Genomic DNA, 16,252 nt, shown 5'->3' on the forward strand with positions numbered 1-16,252 from the left:
ATAGCACGTCCTCATCCAGGAAAACACAACTGGACATTGATATCGAACACATAACCAAATTTCATCAAGATCGGATCAAAGTCCACGGAGTTATGCTCTGGACAGACAGACAGACACAGACAAACAGACACACAGACATAACGAATATTGTGGTCACTGGCTGGTGCTCATGAACCAATAAGAATGTCTCAGGAGAAAATGCGTTTTCATCATTAATAAACTGAAGAACATTATAGACCCCTGGTTTATTGATAAACTTCCAATTTTGCACATCCATCATACCTTTTCATAATCTATGTACCAAAGCAAGGATTTAAAACCACTTTCACTTGTTTCGGCCACGTGAGTACTCGGCCCGATACAGCCAATACATTATAAACTGAGGTACTGACTCGTCGCGCAAAGACATGGCAGAAGTAAATAGACACCATGATTTTAAAAATAATTTATTTATTAAACATTTGAAGTACATTTGATCCATTTTAATACATACAACTGATATTTTGTAAACTTGCCATTTGCAGATTTCAACACTTTTCCTCTTTCGGGCATTGAACTAATGAGTTCCGAAATTTTCTCTTGTGGGATTCCTGCTCGGGCTTCACGCAAACGGGTTAGAAATTCTGCCCGTGATGTTAGTTTCCTGGACTTTTTCCACACAGCTCAAATCAATATGGCCCAGAGGTGTTCAATGGGATTCATGTCAGGAGACTGACTTGGCCATGGAAGTCGCTTGATCCCATTTCTGTCCTGCCATTCTTTGGTGTTTTTTGCAGTGTGGCATGGATCTCCATCTGCCATGAACAGAGAGTTGTTTTTGACCATATGACCAGTGGAGAAGACAGGGAGGTGTCCATCCTCAAGGATATAAATGTATATCTTAGAGTTGATGTTGCCAACACACTCCACAAGCTCTGACTGCCCAATGCTCCAGATTGTTCCCCACACCATCACTGAAAAACCACCGTGTTTGACAGTTAGCTGCAATCGGTTCAAAGAGAACTCTTGACTGGGAAGTCTGCAGACCCATACACATTCACTCTCAGAAAATTGAGCAAATTGGGACTCATTCTGAAAATGACAGTTTGCCAAACTCCAAAGGTATGATGGCCATCTCATCAGCCCAGTTCTTTCTCCTTTGAATGTTGGCTGGTCTAAGAGGTTTTCTCTGAGCTGCTCTCACAAAGTAGCCCAGTTGATGAAGGTACCGCATGGCAGTTCTTGAGCTAACTTGGACCTCCTCTGCAACATCTGCTGCCTTGCAACGGGGAGTTTTCTCAATGGACCGCTTGACAGCTCGAAGACACCTTTCTGAGGGCCCAGCTCGACCAAAACGGGAAGCTGTGGATTCCTTGCCTTCGCTGGTGAATTGACCGTAAAAAGCGGAATGCCAAGGTTCTGAGCTATCCGACGCTGGCTGACTCCACCTTCCGATTGACCAACAATTCGTCCTTTGAAAATCGGAAAGGTCGTGTACTCCCTGGGTTCGAGGTAGAGTTAATTGACGTACAAGACCCAGGAAATCGTTTCCGCAAATAAATCGTTGAATATTAATACAAATCACAGAGTGAAACTGCTTGATACAGAAGAAATGAATAAATTTAAGGTGTCCATTTACTTCTGTCATGTTTCTGTGCATACTGTATGTTCGAGTAAATATAAGAAGTAAATTTTCCATAAATTAATGTTTGCTGGAACAAACCAAAAAACGTCTGCTGTATGACTGACAAAACAAGCAAACAAACAAAACAAACAGCAACTTGATTTTTCAGAACGTTCAGGGGATTTTGAACGCCTCCACAAATGAACTGGGTCCATTAAATGAAGCCCTGCGTTTTACAATTCTTCAACAGCTTGCACTCCAATGGGTTTATTAGTAAATGTGATACTTGACACAAGTTGAAGTAATACGACGGTGACTTGAGACTTGCCCAAAGTGACGGCCATCACTGCCGTGTGCAAGTACTGCGATTTATGTACAGGGCGATTGAACACGACCCTTAAGAGGATCCAAAGTTGAAGTTTTTCAATAAGAATTCCACAGTTGCTGGAAAGTCGGGAAAAGTCCCCGCAGGTAGATCTTCCACGGTCGTCTCGTCCCCGATCCTGTATTTGCCAGTCTGCACCAAGAAGCCCATGATCCCGACAGCCTGTGCCCCTTGCACGTCACTGCATACGTCGTCTCCGATCATCACGGCTTCGTGCGCCTCGCAGCCCGCGTTGGCCAGGGCTCGTTGAAAGAAAGTCGCGACCGGTTTACCCACCACTTGCGGCTCGACCCCCGAGGCGAACCTCAGCGCCTCAACGAATGGACCGGGTCCAAGAGAGAGTCCGTCGGCCCTCCGGTAATAGCGTGCCTTGTGCACCGCAATGAGAGGAGCCCCCTCCATGAGCAGGCTAAAAGCCTCGTTGAGAGTCTCGCGGTTGAACTTGTCCGGAGCGAGCCCCACAAGCACGGCATTAGGCCTCGACGTGTCCACCTCACCGAAGTCCTCCAGAGCACTTTGTGCGAGCAGCAACAACGGCCGCACGTCCATCATCTTCACCACGTCCCTGGCGGCCGAGAGAGACGTGAACATTTCGCTTGCGTGTAACTCGAAGCCCATTCGCCGGAGCCGATCATAGAGCGAGCGGCTACTCTCTTTGGTGGTGTTCGTGACGAAGCGCACGACCGCACCAGCCTCCCGCAGTCTCGCAAGAGCGACGCTCGCACCTGCGACCGGCGTGTCCTCGACGTGCAACGTCCCGCTCAGGTCAATGAACACGGCACGCAGTGGTCGCGCCATCATTCGAGCGAGGAACATATGCTCTCCCCAATGTTGCCACGCAGGGGCGTCTTCCACCAAACAATCGTGACGTCATCTCGGTCACGCAATGTGAAAGGCCATCTGTGTCGGTCACGCCTGTTTTGGGTTCACTGTTAACCAATCGGACTCGAAGACCGCTTTGAAAGTATTAAAGACGCCAGACTACCCGAAAATTACCACCTGGTTTATTCTGCCAGATAGAGTATATCTACCTAACCCTGTGAGATATAATGTATATATTCTGAGAGAAGATGGAATAATAACTGGAGCGCCGCGTCATCGCAAACCCCCCCACCATGCTTCGCGTCTTCAATGTTATAATGTCAAAAATTTTTATTAAGCGCAATATAAACTCAGCATTATTAGCAATTCCATACAAGGTATTATCATCACGCACCATCCATACCGCTGTGGCTGAAATTTGGTGGCAACGTTCCGCTCCAACACTGTCACCAGGAATGACGAAGCTTCTTCTGGTCACGTGACGATGTTGGTCAAAATAGCCGACAATAAATTCCTTTTAAAAATATTCTACCTCTCCAGACCCACCAATCAGAATGCTACCAAATTTGGGTTACAACATGAGGCGAGGGTCAAGATAAGCTCAAACTACAATGGTCCCTTATATTTTATTGTGAACACCCTGGTGTCCCCAAGGCTTGGGAGTTGGTGTGCACGTGTGTGCACGTGTACGTGTACGTGTGTATGTGTATGTATATGTGCATGTCTGTGTGTGTATATGTGTATGTATACGTGTGCGTATACGTGTGTGTGTATGTATGTGTACGTGTGCGTATACGTGTGCGTATACGTGTGCGTATACGTGTGCGTATACATGTGCGTATACGTGTGCGTATACGTGTGTGTGTGTGTGTATGTATGTGTGTGTGTATGTATGTGTGTGTGTGTGTGTGTGTATGTATGTGTGTGTGTATGTATGTGTGTGTGTGTGTATGTATGTGTGTGTGTATGTATGTGTTTGTGTGAGTGTATGTATGTATGCATGTGCGTGCGTGCGTGCGTTTTCCCCCAACAGCTTTTAGCTTTTCTGGAATTGGAATTCCAGATAAGGTATCATCATCGTGCACCGCCTGTCTCCCATTTCGACATCTCCACCCACACCACTGAAATTTGGCAGCAATATGTCGCTCCTGATGGGTAACAGGGATTACACAATCACTTCATTGTAAGAAGGTCAAAATGACAGACTTTAATTCCTTCAAAAATTTTCTCCTGACCCACCGGTGAGAATGCTACCAAATTTGGGTTGGAACATTCGGACAGGGCCCAGATAAGCTACAGGTTCAGTGGTCCTATTTTTTTGTCCAAACATGTATGTATAGATTCAACTATGTGTTGAGCCTCGTGTTGGCTTAGCAGTTAAGGTGGTGGCTTGGGATCCTCGGGTCCTGAGTTTGAGCCCCGTTTTCAACTGAATTTACACCAAGGGGTTAACTCAGCCTGTCATCCTTCCGAGGTCGGCGAAATGAGCACCAGTATACTGGAAATAGGGGCACTGCATCAGCGGCATAGCTGCACCACTAACCAATGATGCAACCAGCAGCCACAAAGGCAGCATACGATGTGAACTATGTCTTAATGGCCTGGATGGTTGACTTGCTTGCATCACGTTGTAATGGAATGCAAGGTTAAGAGCATGGTCCAAATTCAGTCAGTTTTCCCCTTCTGGGGCTTTGCTAAAAGCCAGGAAGGAAGAAGGACCACCTGGAAAGATTCTGCCAAGCAGGTAAGCAAATGGTGTGGGGAGGTGGTCAACCGAGCTATGAAAGCCTTGGGAAATGGACTTGGAAGGATCTCCATGTAACCAGGGGAACCAGAAGCAAACATGCAAAATGTGCTCAATCCTACAAAAAAACACCAGTTTGACTAACCAAGGAAAATTGCAAGTTTGGTGCAAAATAATTCAGCAATGAAGTGCAAATAAACTTTAAAGTCACCTATTTTATAGCACATGCCCTTCAAAGAAACCAAGATAGGACTGCTTTCAAACTCATTGGCATGTCTTGTGTGCATTGGTACAAAGGAGACATGTACACAACACAATGTCAAATGGTTACCATAGGAAACGGACAAAAGCCAATGGCAGCAATTAGCATAATTTCAGGAATTAAAAAATATATATATAGGACCATGCATCCTGAAGCTCACCTGGATCAGGAACAACAGTCACTCAAACCCTCCACAAACCCCCTTGACTTTTTTTTTTTGATTGCCATGAACAAACTTTGGTACATCACAGTATGAAGGTTGTGGTCAAATTTCATCGAAATAATGTGAGTTTTGGAGAAGCGAGTAAATACGTATTTTTTGGGGGGGGGTCAAACCCCCCCCCCCACACCAATCAGATATGAAGCTTGTGGCCAAGTTTCATTAAAAATCGTGTTTGGTTCAAGCGATGATGACTGAAGTGTTTACGGACGGACTGACTCGCTCATTCACCTATGGACACTGCTCGATTGCGCAAGCTCACGCGACTAAAGTCCAGGTGAGCTAAAAACAGGACAATCAATGAAGGCTGCTTTATGGGCCAGTCAATTAATTAGGAATAAATTCATTTGAAAATAAATCAAATAAATGCTTCGAGGGTCAAGGGTTTTTATTAATTTTTTTTTAATATATATAAAAGTGTATGTATACCATGTGCAAAAAAGTTAACCTTGATTGCTCACACATTGGGGGTCAATTTTGCATGCTATAATTTGAGGGGGACGGATGGGAGGGGGCAAGGAACAAAAGCAACATTCCACGTCAGGATTTATTTACAAATTAAAGAGCAATTTCAATAATTCAGTACAGTTTATGCTCTGATTATTGCAAGCTAATTACAGAGTCAGGGAGAATAAATGGATATGTGGAGGTGATCAGATATGACCTTTTGATTGAAAGAGGGTGGGGGGGGGGGGAGGAGGATCAGAATACCAGAAACCATCTAAAATTGTGGTCCCACAGATGCACAAGCACAACAGCCAGCTTAAAAATAAAGCAATGAAGTCTCAAATTGAACAAGTTGCAAAATAGAAAATAAATCACATACAACGAACCACAGCATGAAAAATGACTGGATAACCTTCCCAAGAGAAACCGTCACTCACTACCATGGTATACAATGTACAGCAAGGAACGTGTTCGTATTCCAAGTGGAAATCTGCCCTCACCATGCCCGTTTACAACTCTCCGAACAACAAGGATCACAATTTCCCAAACTCAATCAGCCACAAATGTGCAAAAGAAAATTTTTTTTAAAGGAGGGTATTTATAAAAAGTGCTTGAAACTTCTCTGCAAACAATGCAGCACATGCTTGTACTGTAGAAGGGTGGAGGAAAATGTGTAGAATGAGGAGACGGAGACGTACAATTGTGCTGATTCTGCAGAGTCAACTGAGATAGTGTACAATCAAGCAAGACCCTTGCCAAAGGGTCCAACTTTTAACTCGGCACGGTCCAAATTATTGCATGCAAATTGGATGTCAAACACACCACGAAGGAAGAAAAGCAAATATTTACAAATAATAATGCACAATGCTGAGAAAGGAGAGAAGTAGCAGCCAAAATAAGATGACGTCTCACCTCACAAAAAAAAACCAATACCATCTCGAACCTTCCTACCCCAACCTACCATCACCAACATTCAACTCGAAGTTCCTTTACTGGAATTAACATTTTCATAAGGCCATGTGATCTACCCTCCAAGCAATGAGAAAAGGATAATGAATACCTCTCCCAGCCCACAAAAAGAGGAAAGATTTCAGGAACACATTAGTGTGCAGTCTCAACAGTAACACAAGTCTAAATTGTTACAAAAACAGACAATCGAGGGGGGGGGGGAGGCACGGGTTCGTAGACAAATTTCCAAATTGCGAGTGCAGATGTTCAATGGCATTGGCCACAATGTGAAGGGGAATTGGGGGGGGGGGTCAGTTAAGCTGCAGAGAAAGCAAAGAGTGGATAAGGAAGAACAACAAGGTCAAGTTTAATCTAGCAGGAGCAAGCATCCTTAGCTGGCTGAGTGTCATTTGGTAGCCGTCCTGGTTGGGATGTAGCTGGTTTGTGCTGGACACCAGATTCTGCAGCATTCAGGTCGAGACTTCCATCCTGAATGTTCTGGTAGATCTTCTTCGCAGTCTCCAGGAAAGCTTCCTCTACATTGTCACCCCTGAATTGAACAGGGGGTAATGATTCAACAATTTGGTCAAGTTGCTTTCATCCGATACAAGGTCAAAATGGATGCAAATCTACAACACACTTGAGGTGAAATGCTTGGTGAACCAATGAGAATACAAAATCAAGCAGTTCTTACGTTTTTGCACTTGCCTCCAGGAACAGCAAACCTGTAATGAGAAGGAGGTCTTCACACTCAGCAGGTAAACACTTAATCAACTAGCATTTATTTGGGAATAAAGGACGACCAGTTTTGCTGGTGAAGGTGAGTGTTAATCTGCATCGGTGGACAGGGAGAATAATGGTTGCAATCAACAGGATGTTGATAGAGGGACACTAACTGCCATGGAAAGCAAGAAGAAGCTGACATTTTGGGTGTTAACCCTTCATCAGAGCAAGAGTTTTATTACTCCAACAAAGGGTCAACGCTATTAACCCTTTTTTTTGGCTTGGCATACTTCAATCACTGGCCTGTTATTTATTTATCCATTTCCAGGATCTAAGGATCGTAGTGGTACATGCACACAGACACAGAGCTTGGGGGGAGCTGCCCTCACCTCCAGGGCACTCAGTGAGGCCTTTCCTCTTCCTATTAGATGCCAACCTATGGGCTTTGTCAGTGTTCTTATTCTTTAAAATACTGGACATCAAGAAAGGAAGCTGCATGTGCCATTTTAAAAGTTTTTGGTGCGACTCGGCCAGGGTTAAAACTGCTGGCCTCCCACTCGGATCGGATGTGCTAACCATTACATCACCAAGTCTGGTGATTTCATCTAGCAATTATTTTGCAGCATATAGGAGAGTCCCTTCGATGAAGTCATCCGAACTGATCTCAAAGATTTATCATCTTATTATGGATGAGGACGTGGCAAGAAGAATCCAAATAAAGCAGCATGACACTAACTTGGTCTTGTGAAATCAATAAGACAAACAGCAGCGAAACGGTACTTGCACATTTGGCTTCATACTGTTGGACTTGCATTCCATTGAATGGTGTTTGGCCACATTTGAATGAAGAGCATCAACTATTAGAATTACATATTGTAAGTACCAAGTCTTGTTGTTCTGGATTAGGCGGTGGCGGAATTTGCACCCTACTCTTGACAGCCAAATGTTGAAGATTCGGCGTCACTTAACAGCACCGCCGTCTCCGGGGTTACAATGCCGGCTAGTTCGGCACAGGTCTCAGGTCACATGCCTCGGATCGCGATACCAAAGTACACCTGGGCCTTACCAGTTGGGGAAATAGACGCCGGCTACAGACTGGGTTTGTCAGAGACCGAGCGAAGTCTGCAAGTCCGTAGCCCGTTTGGTTTAAAAATAAAAAAACGAGCGGATTGTTCCTCAGCAAGGCACGAATAAATTCAAGGCAGAAACTTTCATATGAATCAGCCAGATTTATTGGGGACACATCGGGGAAACACAACACAAGCAAAACATTCACGAACGTTACAATTAATCGATAACCCGCTCTTAACTAGGGAGCTACGGATACGGGTTTCGAAGGGGGCCCTCGCGAAATAAACCTTAGACATGCAGACAAGACACGGAGTACTTGGTAGTGCCTCATGAACGAGAGGAAAATTGTCGAAGGCACGAATGCGGCTCGTGAGAAGCAGATGTCAACCGATTCGAGCACCCAAGCTCGAGCATGCAGCATGGCAAGATGGCGCTCGTATTCCTTTTCCCAGCACCGCTCGCGCATGCCGCGGCGCGTCCAGCCCGCGTAAGGTCGACGGCACAAGAGCGAAAGATCTATGGTGCATTCCAGCTGGTTTCTCACAAGGTCCAGTATACAAATCCAGGCCTGGCCTGTTCACCAGACGAGGCCAAATCGGGGTGTTGGGCTCCACAGGCAGATCGATGGTAATCACAAGACGTGTCGAGCCATGCAGTGAGTAAGGACAGTCAGAGGCTCTGTGACTGGACTCAGAATCAACCTGTGGATGACCTCAGGCTGGATCCATAACCGAGGAGGAACAGCCGGCCAAAACCACTCTTCACAAAGCCGATCGCCGACTCACTGCAGTTCCCAGACCGACAAAGCAGCTACTTCCTTTCGGGGCGGGCCTCTCACAAAGCCGATCGCAGACTCCACACTAGCAGTTTCTCCCTTGCCTTCTTGGGGTCACTCTTCTCACGAAAACAGATCCCAGACTCACAAAGCCGCCAGTTCCTTTTGCCTTTTTGGGGCGGACCTTACGAACCGCCTCTGGGGACCCGTGATTGGTCCATCGCTCGAGACCGCAGCAGCCCTCCGCCAATGGGTCGTCGGCACGGCTTGACTGTCAGAGCGCCGGGTGGGGGCAAGAAGAAGAACGGTGCCTCTCGGTACACCACCAATGTATGAACACTGGACAGCCTGCTACACGTCCCGACACACATGTAACGTCCGATTACCAAACAACCGGGCGAAACATAGCTTTAAGGGGGGATCTGGGCTGATCCTATATTTAATAACACACTCAGGGCCCATTTCCACAACATTATTTCCCCACCTGCTGAAAAAAACTTCAACATTCTCTTCAATCTCATTCCTCTGTGCAGGTCTTTAAGACAGCTGTTGACCACCATCTCAGATCATCCCCAATCCAAATCCATGATCTTTTCCACCCTCCTCGACACCCACCCCCCCCCCCCCCGACAAAATTAAGTTTTTCCTTCCATCTTCATCTTGTCCACCCCCTCCATCCTCCTCGACCCCTCATTCTTACCCACATCCCTTGTTTGCCAATCTCCTGTCCACAATCGTACATACGGATGTCGATAGTCTACTATCGAAGAGCTGAATTACGTCTCCTGTCTATGATTGCATATGGACGAGTTCTTCATTAACAAGCAGAAATGTCGTATGGCCGTGCTGCTTTCAAACCTCCGGTGGAGGAAACCTTCTGCATTTTATTTTGCGTGCACAAGTTTTTGGTGGCTCACCATATTATCAGAAAGGTATTGTACTCAAGCCAATACAACAATTATATTAATTGGTTTGTAAAGGTAAAGAGTTCCTTACACTACAACTACATTCTTTCATTTCATCTCGATTCCAAGTGGTTTTGCAAGATTTTTTTCATTTCCAAAACGAAAATTTTCAAAATTCATTAATCCCTACATCAATTAAACTGCACAAATGAAATGTGAGCACAAAGTACAAATCAATACTATCTATGCATTGTTATGTTTTCTCATAACACCCCCTTGATCCCCCCCCCCCACCCACACTCCTTGTGCAAGCCACAGCCAGAGCAGAATATTTTCACTTGCCAGTCTACTGCCTTGCAGAAACAACTCCTATTGGAATACCGACCCTCCACTGTATTACTGCATGGTAACAAAGGGTGAAGTTTAATAATTATTTATCCAAGTTGCGAGAGGTATCAAAGACGAGAAAGACACGAGAAATGCACAAGACAACAGATCAGACATACTATATTCACTCGATGTAACACGCCTGAGCATTCTTATCCACCTCTTCACCTCCACATTTTTGTCAGTCTGTTGACCATCCATTATAGCCAAGTTCACCCATTTGCCTCAATTGCATTTGTGAAAATAAAATTCCGACAATGAGTTGACAATAACTATTTGATGGAAGTGTTTTTTGAAGTTGCTGTGGGCCAATTTCAACCAAGTATCAGAGCTCATCAAAAGCCTTGGCAAAACAGTTTTTAAAAACCCCCCAAGAAAACATTAAGCATGGGCAGAAAGTGTTGAAATCATGGATAAGCTAGACTTAAAAACAAATAAATAAATAATAAAAAAAGAAACGAAGCATTTTACAATCAGTAAGTTTTCAACTTACCATTCTCCTCAGCAAACTGTTTGGCTTCTTCATAAGTCACATCACGTTGAGCCTCTAAATCAGCCTTGTTTCCGATCAGAAAAATTACCTACAAGAATGTGATAGAGCAAAGCAACACAATCAATTTATTCAATGGAAATATGTGCTCATTGCAGTCTGGGGGCTGAAAGCCAAACCGACTAAATACTTTCCTCTTCCATGGTCAACAAAAAGGTCCATTGTTAAGAATATAAAGAATGCTAAAAACGGCAAAACTGCACCAGCGTAACTTTTAACGGCAAAGCTAAAAGTAGCCTCTACATTAATATGGGAATAAAGAACAATGCTTTCACCAATGTAAAAATAGCATGAAAAAAATAAAATAAAAGAAGAAGACAATGTTCAGTCTTAAAGTTTGATCAGAGGGATTTATGCAGTTCTCTCTCAAATCAAGGCATTTTCTAAAGATCCTTAAATTGATGACATATCAAGGATTTACTTTTTAAACAGAGCTGAAGTTTGAAACAATGGTTTGCGAGCAATAACAGCTTTACTTCCAAAGGTTACAATAGGTCACTATTTTCCAAACAGACAATCTCTGATAGATCCTCAATGCATTATGGATAGGAATTTGAAGACCAACTTTGTGTAAACATCTCATGCTTCGAATTCAAGCCGAGGTTGCTTTTAAATCTTTTGAATACCACAACCACACACTTGAAATCAAAGTCGAGATATGCTTCGAGCGAAATTGAGGACGACGACAATAAGGAAGGAGTCAACACTTTCCCAAAAACATGACCACAAGTTTGAGAAATTACTGTCAGCAGATGACAAAAAAAAGATCATAAATAATCATAGCACACGTTGCAGGTTTGCCAACAAGTGGAAAATTTGGAGAGGGATATACCGTATTTGGGTTGGTGAGGTTCCGAGCATCAGTCAACCAGCTGCTCAAATGATTGTATGTGCTCCGCCTGGAAGAGAAATGCACGCTATTAAGTACAGTGACAGGAGAGCAAATGTAACCAAGGAATTATTTAAATGTGCAGTTTTACAAACCAAGCACCGGTACTGACAAATATTGTATACACCTTCTTGAAGTGTGTCTGCACGATTACCACGAACTGGATTGGCAGTGAGCAATGTTCCAAAATAAACAGGTTGCAACAGAGGCGGCCTTTGAATGCACAAAGGTCCGACATCAGTTCCCTCATTTCCTCCATTATCATAATCGAAAGGACATCGAGAAAAATCTGATGTTCCAACCGAGTGATCAAATCAAATCACTGTCATGAAATAGTCAACGTCATGATCAAAGTCATTCGCGTGCTTTGAAGTTTTGTTTCATCCTGTGTGCTTGGCAAATTTTAATGGATGCTCTGCAGTTTATCAGGACTACCAAGACGAAAGCAAGAAAAGTGGAGCATTTGATTTTCAATTACACAATAGGGATAAAATAGTTGGTTCATGTTGCACTGAAATGATTTTCATGTTCAAGTCAACAGAATCCATTTATAGCACATTAGTTTCCAAGAACAATGACTCTCCCCTGTCAAGAGCCAAAGCCATTAATCTGCAAACCTTGAATGCAAAAAAACAAAAAAAATACAAAGCACTTTTACTTGTCAGCTCTTTTAAGATGGATGTGATAAGATGGAAAAAAAAAATAACATTGTTGGTAAAAAAAAAGCATTCACGAATTTAGCTGAGCATTCGACTCGGGGTCAGCCAAACTGGTGCAGACTGTATTCACTCACTTTAAAAAAACAACACTGACATGTCAGCAACTTCCTCTGCTCATAGTTTTGATTCTCATTTCTATAATGGGAAGTCAGTCAATACAACTTCCTACACAACAATGTTAAAGTTCAGCTTTAACTTGATCCACAACATATCCTGCAAAATTTATTTTTTCTTCAAAGTTGTCATACACAAGACAATCATTAGTTGTAGCAATTATATCACTCAACTGTTAAAGTGTAATATAATAGGCAAATACAACCCGTCCCTTTGTTGACGGGAATTTTTTGGGGGGGAGGGGAGAGAGGAAGAGGAAGAGAGAAGATTGAGAGTAGAGGGTAAAGAGAGGGGAGGGGAGGAGGGGGGGGAATTCCGGCAGATGTGATGCCCAGTTTAATGTTCATCCGAGGGATGGCACACACATTGATGAAATCACCCTGCCTGTGAAACACTGGGATGACAGTTTATAGCTGGGTCAGGATTCAAACCCAGGCTAGACAGCTGAGAACGATCATGCGTACCTCAGCTATCCTGCCATGGTGTGGTGAACAATTGCTTTGAACCCACTGAAAACTTTTTTTTTTTTTTACTCATTGTAATCCAATTTATTTTTCCAAACTGGATATCCCCAGAGAAGAGCCACAATATTTCCACGGAAGCTTGTAGAGCACTCGCCAAGTGGCTGAGGTACTCATGCAAGTATTCCAAATACACGATTGAAAAATAAATAAACGAAGCGTTGAATTTTTTTATATACATGTGTATCTACGTCAAAGTGACAGGTCATAAAATGAAAACAGATCACACAAAAGGGGAAACGTCATGCAAAATAAAATTTCACATTTTCAGCAGGCGAGCCACTGCCCGAGGCACCAAACGACACCGCGGAGGCAAACGCAGGTGGGTGGGGCCTGAACTTTGTTCAAGTCAATCAATGTATTCAAAGTGACAGTGCGAATACTTTTGCTGTGTATCGCCACGGCTTGCAACCAAGCAGCTTGTAGAGCTCTCACCGAGTGGCTGAAGCACTCAAGCAAGCACTCCAATAAAAACGGTTGATAAGGAACAGTTGGCTTGGAAAGCAATAGCAAGCCGATTGTTAATTGGACATACTGCAAAAACCAAAACATCGGAGATTTAACAATTTCAGATTTCACTCCAAATAGACAGTTATTACTTCCGCCACTGAAGTTGAAGGAGATTATGTTTTTACCCATTTCTGTCTGTCTGTGTACAGGATCTCAAAAAGTTGTGGATGGATTCAGATGAAATTTTGGGGACAGGTTGTGCGACAAGAATTTTTTTTTTACGACTACTACAATTTTTTTAACGATTCTTCACCATTGAGAGATAGGGCCAAAAACAATATACAGGCATCCCCCGTTTATTGCGGGGATTACGTTCCAAACCCTCCCGCGGTAAGTGAAAATCCGCGATGAATGGATGCCTCCCCAAAAAATGCCTATTTTTTTATAAACACGATTGGGTTTGATTTTTATATTGCGAATGTTAAACGCTGTGCAGTGCATTAACACGATTGGGTTTGATATATATCGAGTGAATATTAAACAATCTCAGCTCCTTCCACAAAGCTCGGAACAAGTGTGTATCTACCCTCAGGAGAGCCAGAAAACAACATCTTTCTCATCTCAAGTCTGAACTCTCAAACCTCTCTCCCTCCTCAAAATCCTGGTGGCGTTTAATCAAATCTGTTTCTGGTGTATGTTCCCCCTCCATCCCCTCCCTTACCTCAAATGGCCGCACTGCTGATACCACACGTGATAAAGCTGAATGTCTAAACTCAGTGTTTGCAGCTAAATCTTGTGTCCTAAACCCATCACTATCTCTACCCACTTTACCCAGTCGCACCCAACTGTCCCTGGACTCTATCCTTTTCTCCTGACAAAGTGGAGAGCTTGCTTTCAAACCTCGAGTCAGATTCTGCAACTGGTCCAGACGGCATCAGCCCACGTGTCCTCAAAGCCTGCTCTTCTGATCTTGCTCACCCTCACTCTGTTCTATTCACCCTCTCATTTGCCCAAGGTCATCTGCCATCTGCTAACATCACTGCCCTGCATAAAAAAGGTGCAAAAACAGATCCCTGTAACTACAGACCAATCAGCCTTCTCCCAATCATCAGCAAGGTTATGGAATCCATCATCGCTTCAGACATGAAATCCTTCCTCTTCTCCAATGGCTTGATTTCCAATCATCAATTTGGTTTCAGACCAGGTCACTCTACCCTGGATATGCTGCTTCTGCTCTCCCATCAAGGGATGGAGGTCCTCAATGCCAGACAGGAAATCCGAGCAGTATCCCTGGACATATCACGTGCTTTTGACAGTCTGGCATCCTGCACTACTCACCAAACTCTTCCCATGGTATTCAAGGCCATCTCCACTCATAGCTCGCAGACTTCCTCTCCTGTCGCAGTCAACGTGTGGCCCTAAATGGAATTCTTTCATCCCCTCTTCCTGTGCAGGCTGGAGTTCAAGGTAGCATTCTGGGCCCTGTTCTTTTTCTGGTTTTCATCAATGATCTCTCCGACTCTCTGGAAAATCCTCTATTTCTCTTTGCCGACGACTCCACCCTCTGCCGTGCCATCTGTCATCCCTCAGACCAGCAAGCAGCAGCTTCTTCACTCACTGCAGATCTGGGAAAAAAAAAAAAAAGAAAAAAAAATCGCAAACTGGTCCAACACGTGGAACATGTCTTTCAATCCAGACAAATCTCACACTCTCACTATGTCTCTTCGAAAGGACCGTTTAGAAACACCTCCCCCCCATCCACTTTCTCAACAATCTCACTCTGGAAGAAGTCTTTTCTTTCAAGCTTCTGGGTCTCACTTTCTGCCATGACCTTTCCTGGGAAAGTCACATTTCCAACCTCGCCTCAAAAGCCAGTCGCCGACTGGGAATCCTCAGTCGTGCAAAGTCCTTCCTCGGCCCTCTTGAGCTCCTTTCCACTTACAAACTTTTGTCCGTAGCCTGATGGAGTACTGCTCTCCCCTCTGGGCTGGTGCTCCTGCCTCCCACCTTTCTCGGCTTCACGCTGTCGAAACCAGGGCATTTAAGATCATCGGCATCTCCCGCAATGAAGCTGAGTCTTTGGGCCTCTCACTCAATCACCGCAGGTTGGTCGGTGGTCTTTCTGTCTTCTACAGACTCCTCTCCAGTCTTGCCCCCCCCCCTGCTCTCTCTGCGATTTGTCCCCACCACATTTCCACAGGGCGCTCAAGGTCCGCCAACAACCCCCTTCTGGTAAAACTACCAAAATCACGAATCACTGCTCATCTTCACTCTTTCATTCCTCTTTTTTCCTGCCTTTGGAATAAACTTCCTCACTCTATTCCTTCCCATTCTTCCCTCCAGGCTTTCAAAACAGCTGTTCACCACCACCTCTTATCTTCCCCCATCCAAATCCTCGATCTTTTCTACCCCCGATAATCCACCCAAGCCCACTTCCTTCATTTCTCCTGCTTTCCTTCCTGAAAGTCCCTGTAATGTCCATCTTCTCTTCGCCATGTTCCCCGTCCCATCCCCATCCCTCTCCCTTCCACAGTTCACCTAATGTGTCTGTTCCCCACTGTTTTGTCCCTTCCACTCCCACCCCTCTTGTCTCATGCCCCCTTGCTGTGAGTTGTGTGTTCGCTCTCATACGAGCCTCAACAAGGTATACAAAAAAAAAAAAAAAAAAAAAAAAAAAAAAAAACCGCTGGGCGGTGTATAAACACGATTGGGTTTGA

General features: G+C 44.3%; 2 protein-coding genes across 6 annotated transcripts in view; both read right to left on the reverse strand.

Annotated features, from left to right (window-relative positions):
- Positions 1-430: 430 nt before the first annotated feature.
- Positions 431-2,822, reverse strand: HDHD2 (haloacid dehalogenase like hydrolase domain containing 2). Its single transcript, XM_085882468.1, has one exon. It carries the CDS (start codon positions 2,802-2,804, stop codon positions 2,001-2,003), a length of 804 nt encoding a protein of 267 aa, XP_085738594.1. The 5' UTR covers positions 2,805-2,822; the 3' UTR covers positions 431-2,000.
- Positions 2,823-5,406: 2,584 nt separating this feature from the next.
- The window catches only part of RAB14 (RAB14, member RAS oncogene family), a 50,084-nt gene continuing 39,238 nt past the window's right edge, over positions 5,407-16,252 (reverse strand). For all 5 annotated transcript variants that reach the window (XM_085882470.1, XM_085882471.1, XM_085882472.1 and 2 more), the window contains exons 5-8: positions 11,675-11,741; positions 10,786-10,873; positions 7,126-7,156; positions 5,407-6,981 (exon numbers count right to left, since the gene is read on the reverse strand). In XM_085882470.1, the coding sequence (XP_085738596.1) occupies positions 6,804-6,981; positions 7,126-7,156; positions 10,786-10,873; positions 11,675-11,741 (364 nt within the window). In that variant the 3' untranslated portion in view covers positions 5,407-6,803. The remainder of the gene's footprint in view (positions 6,982-7,125; positions 7,157-10,785; positions 10,874-11,674; positions 11,742-16,252) is intronic.

This window comes from Eptatretus burgeri, chromosome 5 (genome assembly GCF_056783735.1).
Source record: "Eptatretus burgeri isolate ZD-2024b chromosome 5, Ebu_testis_v1, whole genome shotgun sequence".
Lineage (NCBI taxonomy): Eukaryota > Metazoa > Chordata > Myxini > Myxiniformes > Myxinidae > Eptatretus > Eptatretus burgeri.